General features: G+C 43.2%; 1 protein-coding gene across 1 annotated transcript in view; it reads left to right on the forward strand.

The window, feature by feature from the left end:
* Window positions 1–16,610, forward strand: part of Ndc80 (NDC80 kinetochore complex component) — a 33,579-nt gene that overhangs the window by 14,762 nt on the left and 2,207 nt on the right. The window contains exons 11-15 of the mRNA XM_003464450.3: window positions 1,748–1,953; window positions 8,141–8,293; window positions 10,288–10,377; window positions 14,349–14,441; window positions 15,618–15,748. Of these exons, the coding sequence (XP_003464498.1) occupies window positions 1,748–1,953; window positions 8,141–8,293; window positions 10,288–10,377; window positions 14,349–14,441; window positions 15,618–15,748 (673 nt within the window). The remainder of the gene's footprint in view (window positions 1–1,747; window positions 1,954–8,140; window positions 8,294–10,287; window positions 10,378–14,348; window positions 14,442–15,617; window positions 15,749–16,610) is intronic.

Raw genomic sequence — 16,610 nt, forward strand, 5'->3', positions numbered from 1 at the left:
ACCATGATAAATTTTTGTAGCAAATTACCAAGTTTTGAGTCCTTCTGTGTCTACTGTATCAAATCACTACAAGCTTGTTGGCTTAAAGAGTAGAATTCTGTTGTCTCACAGCAGTAGATGCTGTAAGTGCAAGATCCAAACAGTCTGCACTCCCTCTTCTGGCTTCTGGTGGCTGACAGCACTGTAGGTTTTGTCCAGACAGAAGCTGGGCAAAAGGATCACCGGGCTGAGGCAGCCTGGGGACCAGAGAAGAGATTCAAAAGGGTTGGGGACATGGCCCATGGGCAGAGTGCTTGCCCAGTGTGTAGAAGGTCCTGGGTTCAATCCTAGTACCAGAATAAATAAACAGACAGCCATACTATTGTCCCAGGACATTGCTCCTGGTATTTTATTCTATTTAGATTTTAGACATATCTATACCATATAGGAATGGCGTAGATTACTTTTAGACTATTTGGTTTAACTCTTATAGCATGCTGATCATCTGTCAAATCAAGGCTTGTGATTTTCCATAGTACAGTATTTGCTAAATCAGTCTATTATTTTTTACAGATGACTGAGTATAAACAAAGTCTTTAAATATTTTACACCTGTCCCCGTCAGTGTCCTATGCTGGTCATCATGATGAGGAACCGTGAACTAATTTCTTATTCTAACAATGTTTGTAATATAATTAAATCAGTGCTTTCTAATATTAATACTTTATCTCCCTTGTCAGCATTTAATCAAGAAAATTAGCCTTTTTTTTTTTCCAGTAATAGTTGCAAACTGCATAGAGAAAGTAACATTTAAGCTATCATTTGTCGTTCCAGAGGGACTTTGTTTGGGAGGATTAATTTTATCAGTTAACTTAAGATATTTTAGTTCTATAAATACTTTTTCTTCATTGTTTAAAGCCATTTGTGGACAAAAGTGAATAAGACATAATTAAACATCATAGACATATGTTGTGGATTCTTTTGTTGAGATACCTGTAACAAATGCATAAAACTTTACTTAAACCAAGCACTGATGTCTTGTAAGCCCAGATGCGGAGCAGGGATTGCACCAAGGCCACACTGTTGGTCCTCAAGGCCCACAGGGTGATTCTCTTGCCCCATCCACTTAGCCCAGTCCTCTGTAAAAATACACTTTCATGTTCTGTGGAAGTCATGAGTCACAGAAGGTTGGGAAATACTCTTTTTTTTTTTTTTTTTTTTTTTTTTTCTTTTTCCTTTTTATCGGTACCGGGGATTGAACTCACGACTGCCTGCTTGCAAGGCAGGCACTTATGCCGCTGAGCTAAATCTCCAGCCCCGGGAAATATTCTTGATAGGAAGACAAAGCAAGAGCCTAACCAATACATGACACAAATTTTTACAAAGGTTTATTTTAATGGATGTGATTCATGTGTGTGAATTATTCAGAGAATTGTGCAGGAAGGAATGCTCAAAGCAGTTAAGTGAGCATTAACAGAAATAGACTACCTCTTGGGAGAGTCCAGATTCTTAAGTGTAACCATTTTTTTTTATATAAAACTTCCTGAGGAGTTGTAGTAAGCCAATAGGAAGATAAGATGCTAGCAGAAAATTTAATTATAGTATCTTCACAAGTGTTAGTAGTAAAATGGGATGAACTAGAATTATCTGAAGAAAGAGAAAGTATGAATATGTGTAAAACTTGCATATTTAGACATCAGTGCAATTAATGGCATCAGTTTCTTTGGAGAAGTTGTAAAAAACTAAACTTTTGGTATCCTCCGATGCAGAAGTAGAATGTGAAACAATAAAACAGGAGAATGCCCGGCTACAGAATATTGTGGATAACCAGAAATACTCTGTCGCCGACATTGAGAGAATAAATCATGAAAAAAATGACTTGCAACAAACCATCAATAAACTCACCAAGGACCTGGAGGCCGAGCAGCAGCAGCTGTGGGACGAGGAGCTCAAGTACGCCAGAGCCAAAGAGGCGGTGAGTGCACCAGGGCCAGGCGCCGGCAGCTCCAACCTCTGCCGGGCGAGGTCGCGTGGGCAACTCCTGTCTCCGCGGCATCCGGCCCAGTCAGGAGCGCAGCAGGGAGGAGAAACTGGCTCAGGGGTGTATCATGTCTTAGCACCGCGAGGTATCGGGACTGAGACACTCATCACTTATGCTAATTCAGGTACACCCAATGGCCCTCGGTCAAATGTAGACTCCTAACAGTGAGACAAGAAATAAGCAGGAGAGCCAGAGAGCCATGAGCGCGGGCTCTCAAATCCCACCCCATCCTTGGAAGAGGGTGCTGGTCCCTCCTCGAGCTCCTGTCCCTCTGTAGACATGCATGCAGCACCCTCTGGGCGCCCCCTACTGTGACCACAGTGAAAGGGGCCTGGGCACGCCCACTCACCAGAGTACAGGTCACAGCCTCACTGGGAGGGGAGGGGGTGTGCAGGGGCGCTGGACTTGTCCATTCATTCCACACAGCTGGGGGCTTGTCTGGGGTAGTCCACGCCCGCATGTGGGGGTCCTGGTGCAGCGGAGACGCGGCCTGCCCCATTTTGGGGTGACGCCCTGCATGGGTGTCCCTCTCCTCCGGAAGCCATAGGACACCTGTTGTTCTAAAGACAGCTGAAGAGACATGGGGACAAACCAGGGCCATCAGGTGATGTCACAGCCAGGACAAAGGAGCAGTGAGACCAAGGCCTGCCTTGCTGGTCAGGGACTGTCTCAGGAAGAGGTCGGGAGGGGGCGACTGAGCTGGGTCCCAGACAGGCGGTCTTGGGGGTGCGTGAATAACCTCCGTGAAGGGGGAGTGGAGTATACTTCTCGGGGAGGATGTGGGGAAAACTTCATGAAGGAGGCTACAGTGTGACCTGGGGTGGGGGCTGAGTGCATGGGACTCCGGCACATGGGCCTCCTGGGAATGGGAGGCAGCCCAAGCCCCGGAGGGAGGGAAGGGAGCCCTGGACACTCCCCAGGCATCTTCTGAGGGGCATGCCTGAGTACTGCACAGAGAGTTCTGGGCCTGGGAGGAAGGGATTTACCTGTCCAACGCCTCCCCCAGAAAACTAGACTCAAAAATCAGTGAAAGCAAGGCTTCAATCCGAAGTTTTGCGGCTCACCTGGGAGGTCACCCATCAAATGCTTCTGATCCCTGAGACATCCATGAGAACCTAGCACTGTGCCAAACCTATGAGGGACTCACAGGAAAATATTGGGGTATATCAGGGTCACCTGAGAAGCCATGAAAGCTGACTCTAAGAAAAAAACAGGAGCTGGGCCCTCAGGGAGCTAATTTGGCTGGGATATCATAAACTAGAGGCTGTGGGGAGAGGGAGCAAATTTCTAAAGGGCTCTGGACCACCCTGTTGGGCCAATGCTCAACACAGCTCAAACCTCAGCCTCTCACACTCTCAGGTTTGGTGGCTGCCAAGGACCGTCTTGTAAAAGGTCACAATGTTACAGAGACAGCTCTCACAGGTGAACAGATATCTTTCTTTGCCGTCCTTGTGCTGTCCAGTGGCCACCTAATGTTGGGGATGGACAACGCACAGCAGCTTCGAGGCCTCTCCAACATCTTCGAAAGGTAGACAGTGTGTGTCCATGGGCCCCCGCAACTGGCTGCCACGGCCTAAAACACAGTCTGACATCCCTAACTGCCAAACATCCAGGCATTCAAGACCAGGGACCAGAGAAAGTGGCACCTGGAGTACATGAATTAGGACAAATGTCACAGGGTTAGACCCTTAGGCAGGTTTGTCCTTATGGTTATTCGAACTTGTCTCAACCTAAGGCCACCCCAGCCAACTCCCTAGCTCCCAAAACAATGACCCTAAAAAGATAAAAATAATAAAAACAAAGGAGACAGACTTTAGGGATTAAGATTTCAGATGATAATGCCCTGGGTCAGAAGGGTAAAGATTTCAATACAGGCCCTTAATAAAAGTGACTATTACACATGCATAAGTGACAAGGTCGCAGATACAGGCAGTTCCTTTCCTCAGACTGGATGCTAATCCTGACAGTGAATTGTGTGGTGGCCCTGTATCAGGACAGGGTGCTTGGGAGAGTGAGACCCTCGACATAGCCCTTGGACCTGGAGGAGGTCCTTCCTCCTCCAGAGGAAGTGGGAGTTCCCCTGCTTCCTTCCCACCAGGCAGGGGAGATGATTTGCTACACTTCCCTTGAGGGACTCTTGCCTCCTTCCACCCTCATCCTGAATGCCGTGGCTGGGGCAACCATTGGATCCTTACCATTCCCAGTTGGTCCAGGGCATTGTGGAAAGGGAACTTCATGGTCACCGCCTCCGGCTTGGAGACTGTGGACTGAGCCCTTTGCCCTGGGTTCCACCAGCTCCAGCCTCGCCTTGCTTGCACGAGTGTGTACCACGGCGCTCTCACTTCTGCCGCCTCTGGAGCCTCAGTTTCTGCAGGAGTCCGGACAAGTCAATTCATTTCTCACAGAAACGACGGGTTAAAAGGCGTTTCTTTAGTGGGCAGAAATTGAGATGAGCATTTCAGACTTAAGCTTGGTTTAAAATGTTCCTTTGATTTTTTTAGTTATGTTTATTAGAAAATATAGTTTTAAAATCTAAACATCACTGAGAAAATTTAGTCTCTTAACTTTTGCTCCTAAAGCAGTGACTTTTCCTATCCTGTTACCCCCAGCACATCCCGTAGCATGGTGTGTGTTACTTACGTGTTTCTCACCACTGATAAAATGAAACAGTTGTTCAGAGCAGCTCTGTTTACCTAAGGAACCAGTACTGGCCATCTCTTCTGATCCTGTTACACACTACATGATACGCAAATTGCAAGTAGTTTCTTAGTCACTAAGAATTTAACTGTTAACATTATTATCTTACACACCTACACACGTGATTCTCTACATGGAAATGGCAATCCTGTGTTCGCAGTAAGTGCCTTCATTTTTGGCCATTTTACCATAATACTGCTTTTGCACAAGCCATCTGTACTGTCATCCTCCTGACCCACTCTGTCCCATCTATCAAGGAACAAACAGTATACATTTATAAGAAATAGGAACCGGGCCTGGTGGTGTACACTTGTAATTCCAGCGCTCAGGGGGCTGAGGCAGGAGGGTCTTTGCAAGTTCGAGACCAGCCTGGGCTACAAAGTGAGCTCAAGGCCAGCCCAAACTGCATAATGAGACCCTGTCTCAAAAAGACAAAAAAGAAGAAAAGAAAGGTGGGGGGGGTGGAGTTGTAGCTCACAGTAGAGCCCTGGGCTCAATTCCCAGTACCGGAAAAAAAAAAAAAAAAATAGCCTATGGTGGTGAGCCCAGTCTTTAAACCTAAAATTTCAGGTTTGGTCCTGGATTTGCTACTAACTGCTTGTGACCTTAGCCTGTTCTCGCTCCTCGCTTAGCCTCTGTTTCCTTCTTGCAAAATGAAATGTTGTTAGATTAAGTCAGTGCGTCCAAAATGAGTTGCTTCCGTGTTCCTGGCACCTCTCGAGCACTGTATGGGAAGGGGAAATTATGGCTGTCTAGACTAGGTGCACCCTCAAATTTAACAAAGTGCAGTTCATCGTACTAAACGGATAGTATATTTTATTTAGACAGCCAGGCTGCAAAGAGAAAAAAGACTGGTTTGGTTTTGGGGGTTTTCTGTTTGTCTCAATGAAGCCTAGGCTGACCTCAAAGTTGGTGACCCACCTGCCTCAGCCTCCCAAGTGCTGCGATTACAGGGGGGGACTACCATACCCAATGTGTCACAGTCTGTGAAGCAGGTAAGCAGCGGCCCAGGCCTGGGCCAGAGTAGGGAGGTGGACGGTGCACAGGAAGCTGAGGGCTCTGCAGAGCTGGGAGTTGGCCAGGGGAGGCCAGGCAGACTGCAGGCTGGCATTGGATGAAGCGATCAGTAAGAGTCACCCATCCTTTTGTTCCTGGACTCCTTTTTATTTCACGCACCAACTCAGTCCCCAGAGCTCCTTGGTGAAGTAGACACCGCAGCTGCGTCTTGATTCATCTGGAAAGTGTGTGTTGGCGGGAGATAGGGCCACAGAAGAGAAGCTAGAGACTCATCCCTGTGCACCGCATAATTGCCCTCCACAGTGGGCACAGGACAGGGAGCATGTGAGCTTTCAGAGGCTGTTTTCATGGGTGGGCGAGGCAGGAGTGGAGGCCACTCTTAGGGCCACTTCATGTGCGGACACACAGACCTGCACAGCTCCATGTTCCTGGAGCGACACTGGCTTCCAGGATAGTGGCATGAACGGTGGCCTGATTTACTCATAGAAAACTTTCATTGGATACATAAAGTGTTGCTTTTGTGAACTGATGTGTTTCTGAATAAGTTTCAACATTCACTCTTCCCATTACATTGCTGTACTAAAATTACTGGTTTTTTGGTTTTTTTGGTTTTTGTTTTGTTTTGTTTTTTGTTTTTTAGTTGTTTGTTTTTTTTTTTTTTTTTTTTTTTTGTCTTTTTCTTTTTTATCGGTACCGGGGATCCAACTCACGACTGCCTGCTTGCAAGGCAGGTGCTTATGCCGCTGAGCTAAATCCCCAGCCCCAAGTTACTGGTTTTTACAAATGATTAATTGTAGTGAGAAATTCAGAATTAAATGAAATAAGCAACCTAAGATGCCTAGGTCTTCAGATTTATTCATTCCAGTGCTGAGCACCTACTGCATGCCGAGTGCTGTTCGAGGGCACTATTGCTGTCACAGCACTACAGTCCCAAAGCGAGGTGAGTGCATACACCCAGCATCAGGAAGGGTTAGGAAAACCGGGGCTATTTATGGAAGGAAAGTCTTTCCGGGGACATAATCTGAACAGAGCTCTGAAAGCAGGAAGAACAGGAAATGTAAAATATGCTGCTAAAACATTTTATCAATATAGAGTTAACATTTTAAAATATCCATGATTATATTTCATTTATTTAATGTAAATTGTTTAAATTCATGATTAATTATACTTTTTTTTTTTTTATCGGTACCAGGGATCGAACTCATGACTACCTGCTAGCAAGGCAGGCATTTATGCCGCAGAGCTAAGTCCCCAGCCCCTTATACTTCTTATTTTAGATGTATTTTTTTTTAATTTGACAAAAGTCTGTTTTTGTGTCATAAAATTTCTGTCTGGCATTTGAAAAAGTAAATTTTAGTTAATATTAAGACCTAAATATGGACTCTTATTCTAAAGTTCTTATCAGGTAAATATACAGTTGTACATTGTTTACTAGCCAATCATGACCTTCAAGATACAAACTTAGTATGAATAAAACCTTTCATTCTTTGTATATTTTTAAAGTGCCACCCTTGTACAAACTGCTGAATTACTAAAAATTGACATAATGGACCCAGGGATTGGCAGCATAAGCACCTGCACAACAAGCACCAAAGTCATGAGTTTGATCCCCAGTATGAAAAAAAATTGACACAACACTTTGTGTAAAATTACAGAAGTAGAATTGGACCAAAGTAACTAGAAGTTAAAAAAAAAAACTAAAAATGGTTGACCTTGAGAACCAATGCATTCTCTCCAGTTTCCTCTTCAGCACATTCTCTAAGGTAACTGTTGAATTCCCTGTCTTAGCCCTTTAATCTGTAGTTTCCAGGAAGCGCTAAGCTGACCTGGAACATGTGGGGCTTACAACAAAGTTTAGACATTCTAGCTGCGGCTTAGTACTCACCTTCACTATTACGCTGGTAAAACAGACCTTAAAGCAACACCCCAAACCTTTTCCACCACCACAATTTCTAAGACCTTTAAAAGACTCAGGGCTGCTGGGCAGGGTGGAGTATACCCGTGATCCCGCAGTCAGGGGGCTGAGCCAGGAGGATCTGGGTGAGTTCAAGGCTAGACTGGGCTACACAGTGAGTTCAAGGCCAGCTTGAAGTGTATAATGTGAATCTCTCTCAACAAAACAAAGAATATCAAGTACTTTCTTTTTAATACAGAGTTAGAATTCACATAAAATAGAATCAAGTATTTGAAAGTGTCCAATTCCCTGGCCCAGTACTGATCTGTTTCAGTTAAAGGAGTAGAATAAGAAACCTGTTAAATATTTTGGCCCTTTCCTTGCTAGGGCTATGTGGTGATAACTGCTTTTAAAACATGAAATGAAAATAAAATCACAGAAGTGTCCGTTGAAAACCATATGAAATAGGACTGCCTTATTTTTAACATTTCTTTCCCTATTCTCTCCTTACAGATTGAAACACAGTTAGCAGAGTATCACAAGGTGGCTAGAAAACTGAAACTTATCCCAAAAGGTGCTGAGAATTCCAAAGGTTACGACTTTGAAATTAAGTTCAATCCCGAAGCCGGTGCCAACTGCCTTGTCAAATACAGGGCGCAAGTTTACGTAAGTCAATTATCGGATTGGTGTCTGGAAAAGTTTACACATCAGTACGTCTGTAACCCAGGACCACTGCACAAGGGAAATAGGGAACTTTTTTGTCTTCTTGCTTGCTTGGAGAAACCTTGTCGTTATTATCCCTATCTCTTCAGGCATAATCTTTTCTTCCTTTGTGCCAGCTTTCCCTCCAACTGTCCAGCGAGAGATTTAATTATTTACCAAACAGGTGCCAGGACCATGCAGATGTTACTCAGCCTTTTCTCTCAAGTTGCATCTAGTCCCTCCAGGGAGAAAAGCTTACATAAATAAATACCAAATATGTGCATTATTAGAATTCCTTACCAAGGTATGGTAGCAAAATCAGCTGTTCCCAGATAGCAGAAAGGGCTCCACAGTGATGGGAACCTGGAATGAAATTTTTTTGGGAGGTGAGGAGGCAGGTTTGAGAGAGAGTTTCACTGTGTAGTTTAGGCTGGCCTTGAATTCATTATGAAGCCCGGGCTGGCTCGAGCTCACAGCAGTCTTCCTGCCTCAGCCTCCCAAGCAATGAGATTACAGGCGTGTGCCACTATGGAGTGAAATCTTGAAAGGTAAATGTTAGTGAGGCCTGTGGAAAGAGTTCAAGCACAAGGACACACAGGAAGGTATAAAATGCAAAGTGAAGCCTAAATCTTCTGTCACTGCTTCTTGATTATTAACAGATTTCATTATGTGTGTGCTGCCACGACAGTTTTCGAAGCACTTATTTTTATTAAGAGAAGAGTGTTGGTGAAAATCAAAAGCTACACATTTCTTCCTCCAAGAACTACTTCTTCATTCAGCATATCATGTTCTAGACCAGCTATGGAGAAAAATTGCCCAGATAAAACACTGGTTAAATCAAGCTAGACATATTTGCCTGTTTTGTTCTGTTTTGTTTTGTTTTGTTTTGTTTTTTGTGGGCCTGGGGCAGTGCTGGAGATGGAACCCAGGCCTTCACACGCTAGGCAAGCGCTCTGCTTTTGAGCCATATTCCCAGTCTCAGACTCTCAGTGGGGACCAGATGTGTCCAGCGGGCCTATAGTTGTTTACTGAATTGTTTCTCACAGCTGTGGCTGCTGGCTCACCAAGTATAAGCATCCATTTCTATCAGTGGGTTTTCTCACCAATAAGGAAAGATTATCCCTGGGAAAAGATTACCTAGTGCTAAAAGAAGGCCTATGCTCAGAAATGTCACTGGTCTCTGGAAGTAATAGAAAAAGAATCCATGGAGTATAATTCCAGGTGTTATATGTTTGCGGAGAAGTTTGTGAAGAGAAGAATCTTTCAGAAAGGAGCACGCAGGGACCCAGTCTGCAGCTGAGGAGTAGAGTACCCGCTAACGTGCAAGGCCCAAGTTCTCTCTCCTGCACCAAAAAAGAATGAGCCATCAGTCCTCCCGCTAAACTCCCCCTACTCAGAGCAGCAAGTGAAGACTTCATTCAGGTGTTAGTGGTGCATCCAAGATGGGAGTGAATAAATTATGATATGCTGTTAACAGCTGTGTGCCATGTCCTGCCTGAAATACCATGATTGTTCAGGAAAACTGTCTTTAATAAAGCTGGATACAGTTTTTAAAAAAGCAAAGAATTATAAAATTAATTGAACTAGTCTTTTCAACTAATACAGTTAAAAGATTAAGAGAAACTAATGCATCTGGAGGCTGTAACTACAATATAACTTTATATGTAAACTATTTTCCAAAAAATACTGCTTTAAACTTACTATACTTGAAGAATATTTACATAATAGCCATGAATTTCCAGAATAACTGAGCAGATCTTGAATTTTGTAAGTATTCAAAACAGAATAATTGATATTCCTCAGTTACAGAAATTACATTAAAAATTAGTTTTGTGCATGGTATCTCAAAATTTAAAGTGCCATGCCTTTTTTCTCCAAAAATGATTCATCACCTAAATACCCCTAAGAATTTTGTAATTGTACGTCTTATGTCACTCATGTTCCTCTGTATTTTATAGGTACCTCTCAAAGAACTCCTGAATGAAAATGAAGAACAAATTAATAAAGCTCGAAATAAGAAAATGGGTTTGGAGGATACTTTAGAACAAGTGAGTAATGAAGCAAAGATTTCTTAGACCTAAAATTAAAAATCATTTGTAGTATTTTGTTCTATTTTGTTGAGAAAGAATCTCGTTATGTAGCCTAGGCTGGCCTCAAACAGTGATACTCCTGCCTTAGCCTCCTGAGTGCTGGGATTATAGGTATATACCATCACACCTAGCACACTTGTAATTTTTATTAAAGTTATGCAAAAAGGTAGATATAGCCTTGTTACAAATATTTAGAATAACTTAATAGGTAATTTAAACATCCCGTTTTACCTGTCAGTATGTTGAAATGGTCTGAAGCAAATTTCCGTGTGAGTGTCTGGCTGTCTAGCTAGCTGACTGTCTCTGTGAGCTTGGTAGAGAAAATCACCTCTGTAATGTAAACATATCCTCTTTTACATTAAATACATTTGAGGTGACTACTCTAAAATAGGTTATAGTGGCATAAGCGCCTGCCTAGCAAGCTCAAGGTTGTGAGTTTGAGCCCCAACACCAGAAAAAAGTATATGTCATTAGTAATTAGAGGCTAACTAGTAGATTAAGAGTTTTATTTTTACAACTTTGGAATTTCTAGAGAACTCAGTACTCATAGAACTCCACTTTAAAAGTAGTTTTGAGACTCTGTCTCAAAAAAGAGGGGGAAATGAGTTTTATCATACTATTGTTACTGTAAGGGGCTTCTGAAATGTCCAGCTGTGGGGAGAAGGCATGCAATTAGGACTGCCTTCGCAGGTGCTTCATGGGAATAATTATTTGAGGTGAAGTCTTTCTTTACCCTGCTTTAGTTTAATCTTACTTTTTGCTGGAATTGGCACTAAACCTAGAAATTCTTAAAAAGATATGAATTCCAAATGGTGGGGACCTCATAATTGATATTATCATAGTCATTTTTTCTCATTGCTGACACAAAATACCTGACACCCAGAAGTTAAAGGTTTATTTAGGGGTCACAGTCTATAGAGATTTCAGTCTATAAGTGGCTGGTTCCAAGGCAGGGTGACATGGCAGCAGGACCTGGCAGAGAAGGAATAGTCCGTGACAGCAAGCAGCAGGGCTTCCTCCCCTCTCCTTTTAAAGTCCATCCAGGCGCTAAGCCTGTTGGTTGGTGTCACCATACTCAGAATGGGGCTTGTGTTTTCAACATCCAGAGCTAAACCCATTTAGTTATCACACACACTTAATCCTAGTGCCCCTGATCCTGGCATTGTACAGTGAATCAGTTCCAGCATCAAATACCCCAGATCAGCCACCTCCAAAAAGCCCGACCTATGAGTGCAGGAGACTAGACTTGGGGGACCTGTAAATACAAACCGTGTCTTCAGATTGACTTGAAACTTTGTAGAGGCCATAGCAGGAAAAGCTGGGGGAAAGAAACGATAAAATGACTACTGTAATCCGGGCCTAAAGAGAAGTACAGCCTCGAGGACTTCCATTTGGAGGAGAATGCTGGCATGCAGTTGTGCTAATCAGATTTATCCTGTTTGTAAAGCCTATTGCGCAGCAAGAAAATGTTTCACAGAAGAGATGCTCCTGAAAATGTCAAGAGACTAAGCCAAAGTACTTGCAGTAGCAATAGAAGGGAGAGGAACAGGTTTAGGAGACATTTGACACAGGTGAGGCCCAAGGATTTCGAGACTAAATGTGCAAGTGTGGAGAGAAAAAAGCTCCCAGCTTCTGGTGTAGGCACCTAAACGGACTACAGCGCTCTTGCCCAGAGGAGAAAAGTGAGAGCTGGTGTCAGGTGCAGTGCTGGGAGTGCTGAACCTCACCATCTGGGACATCCCGGGGGAAGCGGAAGGCACAGATTCACAACCTTGGGGCTGAAGCTGCAGCCTCAAGCCCTTACTGTGCAGGATCCCTGAATCCAGGGGCGGGTGGTGATTCCTGGGGTATGCAGAGGAAGGTGGCTGAGGACTAAATCCTGAGGAATAGCACTTGAGGGACCTGCAAAGAAAAGAGATTCTGGAAAAAGTGCTTGGAAGTGAATAAAATAGTTAGAAATCAACCAGAAGAGAATGTGCTTTAGATGCCAAATGGGGCTAGAGATTTAGCTCAGCGGCATAAGCACCTGCCTTGCAAGCAGGCCGTTGTGAGTTCAATCCCTGGTACCCATAAAAAGAAAAAAGACAAAAAAAAAAAAAAAAAAGAAGAAGCCAAATAGGGAAGAGTTTTCGAGGAGGGAATCATCAGCAATGTCATATGCGTAAGATACTGAAATCTAAAGCTTTTCTGCTTAACAGCTTTACCAAGTTAAGGCATAGAACAGGATAATAATTGGAAGCTGGGTGTGGTAGAGAAAACCTATATAATCCCAGCAGTTATGGAAGTGAGGCAGGAGGAATTCAAGTTCAAGTCCTGCCTGAGCAATTTAGTGAAACTCTCAAAATTTTAAATTAAATAAAATGGGCTGGAAACATGACTTAGTACCCGAGTCTGTGGCTTTGATCACTACTGCCCCGAAAAAGCAATTGGAAGTAATAAAATTATACAGATATTAATACACTGAAATAATGAGACTAATAAGTTGAAAGGTACTTCAGAAATCATTGCCAAAACTATTCAAGTAAAAACAAGAAGATATAAAATGAGTAAGGGGCAATCTGTAAAGAAGATAGGAATTTGTTTGAATTATGAAATAACACAGTGGAAGCAAAAATCTGACTTTAAATAAATTTGATGTAAACACAAATTTGATAAATTTAATAAAAATACAAATCCTAAAGTTGATTTAAAAAGTCAAAATACATAAGTAAACAAAAATGCAGTTGGCTTTTCAAAAAGGACCCAATAACAGGTGATTTTTTTTTTTATGTTCAGTGTTTTCAAATATAGACGGTCAAATCATTTTCCTGATGGATACATAGAGACCTAGGTCATGCCTAAGGCTAGGACAGCTTTCATACCACAGCCTGACAGAAATGTCACAAAGGGAGAAATCTTAGCCTGGCAGGTGGCATTCACCTGAATGCCAGTACTCAGGAGGCTGCAGTAGGAGAATTGTGAGCTGGAAGCCCGCCTGGGCTACAGAGCAAGACTCCAAGCTAACAAAAATGAGAAAACTAAACCAGTCATACTTACGGGTATAAACACAAAGGTTACAGTTAAGTGTTTGTCACTGACGTTGACTCAGTAAACACATTTTGAGTGCCTGTGTCCCCAGTCCTGCAGTAGACATCGATAACACCAGTGTTGCACGGTGCACACTGTGCCTTGTGGCCTTGTGAATGCCACCTTGGCTGGGACACTGGACGTGAAGAGCGGTCTATCCATCGCAATGTATTTGTAGTGTAAACAGAGGATGCTGCGGGTTCTCAGGTTACCCCCAAGACACGTGCGGGAGTCTTTGCGGGGAGTGGGAGCTGCGCAGTGTGACTCACAGGTGGGAAGTGGTATACACACAGGCATGCACACAGCTGCTCAGTGGCCCAGGAGGCATGTAGCACAGCATGGTCCCATGAGGGAAGTAGGATATGGAAGAGCCCAGAAGCTGACTAGGGAGAGCTTAAACGTTCCTTCTCACTAGTGAGAGGTGTTCTGTAGTCAGTGGAGACCACTGAAGAGTGTTAAAAAAAGAATAGTCACCCTCTGTGTATGACGGTAAGCTATTATAAACACTTTTCTTTAACATGTAAATGGAAACCTAGATAATGAGAGTCTAATGAAGATAAAGCTAATGTACATAGTCCAGTGAATCTAGAAACCAAAACATTCCATACTTTTGAGTAGATTGGTAATAAGTATTAATAACGTGTGTAACATATGAGAGTTTATAAAGCACTACCACCAAGGCCAGTGGGAAAACAGACATTTGTACCCTTAAGTTTCTTTGAAATTAATCCCTCTTCAATGAATAAAAAAATTTTTTGACAAACGACCGGTTATAGAGCAGAAATAAAGTGATTCAAATATAAAAGTTGAATAACTTGTTAGAATTTCTCTGATCTTTCTCACTCAAAGTTTTTTTCCCCAAGCTGAATACAATGTTAACAGAAAGCAAGAGGAGTGTACGAACGCTGAAGGAAGAAGTTCAAAAGCTGGATGATCTGTACCAACAGAAAGTTAAGGTGAGAACTCCATCAGCTGGAGCAGTCAGCCCACGCCTTACTGGGACGGATCCACACGGCTCCGCTGGGGTCTGTAAGCAGTGTTTCGTAGCTCATGTTAGCCCTCCATTCCACGGTTTATTTTAAAGAACGCCTGGACTTTATTTTGTCTTTTGAAGGACCTTTTTACTGGACTAGGGCTATTTCCCCGTAGAACACAGTTTCTGTCCCATTATCTAGGATTTTGTGTTTGATACCGGTATGTGACTCAGTATCCTGGAAAGACCATGTTTCAAACATGTTTTTTACTTTTCTGTAGAGATTTATTGTTATGTACTCCTAAAGTTTGAGCTCCAGCAAGGTCCGTTGTGTACGTAATTGCTGATTTAGGATCTAGGCAAACTAATGGCCTGGCCAAATTGTGGAGACCACCTCTGTGAACTCTAGCAGGTGGGGAAGATAATAAGATTGATTTGCCACTACTGTACCCCACCCTCCATAGAGCATTTTTCTTAGAAAAGTGTTCAGGTGACTATTCACTGCCACTTTTGTAAATTAAGGGAAAATTTTAACTATGCCTTCATTTTTCTTTTCTTTGTTATACCAACCAAAGTATCAGGAATTGAAAACCCTTTTTCTGGACTGGAGTAATATAGGACTTAGCCATTTTGTTAGCAGTGTGAAATTTGTAGGAAATATACTGCAAAATATGATGTACATGTGAAGGGACATGTGTAATCACGTTCAGTTCATCAGGTACCCTCCCGAGAAGGCCTGGGTTTATTTTCTGAAGCAATTAGATGAGTTAATGATTCTCACACCTGTTTCATCTTCACAAACCTAGAAATTGATGAATTAGTGCCGCTTTGCCTGTGCACAGTCAATACTTCTGAGAAATAATGACTTAGATCAATTCATGCTCATGAAAAAAAATTATCAAAATTTCCTATAAATCAGACTTGAAACTTCTGCTGCATAGGCTGCCTCCAAGCCTCTGGACGGGACCCCGTTTGTGTTGGTAGCACAGAATTCCCCAAAGAGCAGTGCAGGTCTCCCAGGCACAGCAGCACATATCCTGACAACATAGATGATGCAACCGGATTGTTTTTTAAGACTTCACATGAATTTCCTTAAGGCCACCTTGCGTATGTAAAACAGGAGTATCACAGACACCCAGCCATGCCTTTCTCCTGACAGGAAGCCGAGGAAGAGGACGAGAAATGCGCCAGCGAGCTGGAGTCCTTGGAGAAGCACAAGCATCTGCTGGAGAGCGCCGTGAACGAGGGCCTCAGCGAGGCGATGGCCGAGCTGGACGCTGTGCAGCGGGAGTGAGTCCCCTCCATGGGGCCTAGGTCCACATTCATAGACATTGCCTGAAGTTTCTGAGAAGCCAGATCTAGCCTTTCCCCTTAATTTCAATTGTAAAGCTGTTTGGACTGAAGAGTGGTGGCTGCAACATTAAGAGAATGGCGAAAAACCTGAGACGCAGCACTGCCGCAGTTTGCCCCCAAGCAGTCGTTCATCTTACATCCAGCTCAGAAAAGACTTTTAACCACTGAAACAGCAAACAATTTAAATCAAGTTAAATAACTTTGGTTACTTGGTAGTGAATTTTAATAAATCCCACTAAGCTTCTTATAAATCTTAATGTCCCAGACACTAGGATATTATATACCAGTGTGATTACAATATAGGTTATAACCTGCTGTAACATGCCACATGCTTACTAATAATCACCGCACTTTGCAAAATAATGCCCCCGTAAAAATCACAGGACTCACATTCAAAAACACCAATGAGGACACACACAAACAAGTGGCAGAAATCTAATAAAATGTTAGCTCTGTGGCATCACATAGTTCAGAAAAACATAACAGCTGCAGTAAATATGGCACCCTTGGCCTCAGAAAGATCCGCAGTCTGCTTCGGGAATGGGGGGGTGGGCGCAGGAGCTGAGCCTGGGGTCTGTAGGCGGGGGTGGAAGGAGGTTTATCTGGAATGGGATGGAGCGTCTAAGCCTGCTTATGCGCACAAGTGGCTGGTCACAGAGGCCATGAATGAGCCTGCTGGGACACGTGCTGCCCACACGTGTTTTTCTAGTCCTTTATATCTGGATTCAGCTGGGTGCTGTTTTCTGCATTCATTAAGGAAGAAGTTGGCATCAGCAAACGTGAAATTTGCGTTCTGCTC

This window comes from Cavia porcellus, unplaced genomic scaffold, assembly GCF_034190915.1.
Source record: "Cavia porcellus strain 051 isolate PalLab524CR breed Dunkin Hartley unplaced genomic scaffold, mCavPor4.1 scaffold_20, whole genome shotgun sequence".
NCBI lineage: Eukaryota > Metazoa > Chordata > Mammalia > Rodentia > Caviidae > Cavia > Cavia porcellus.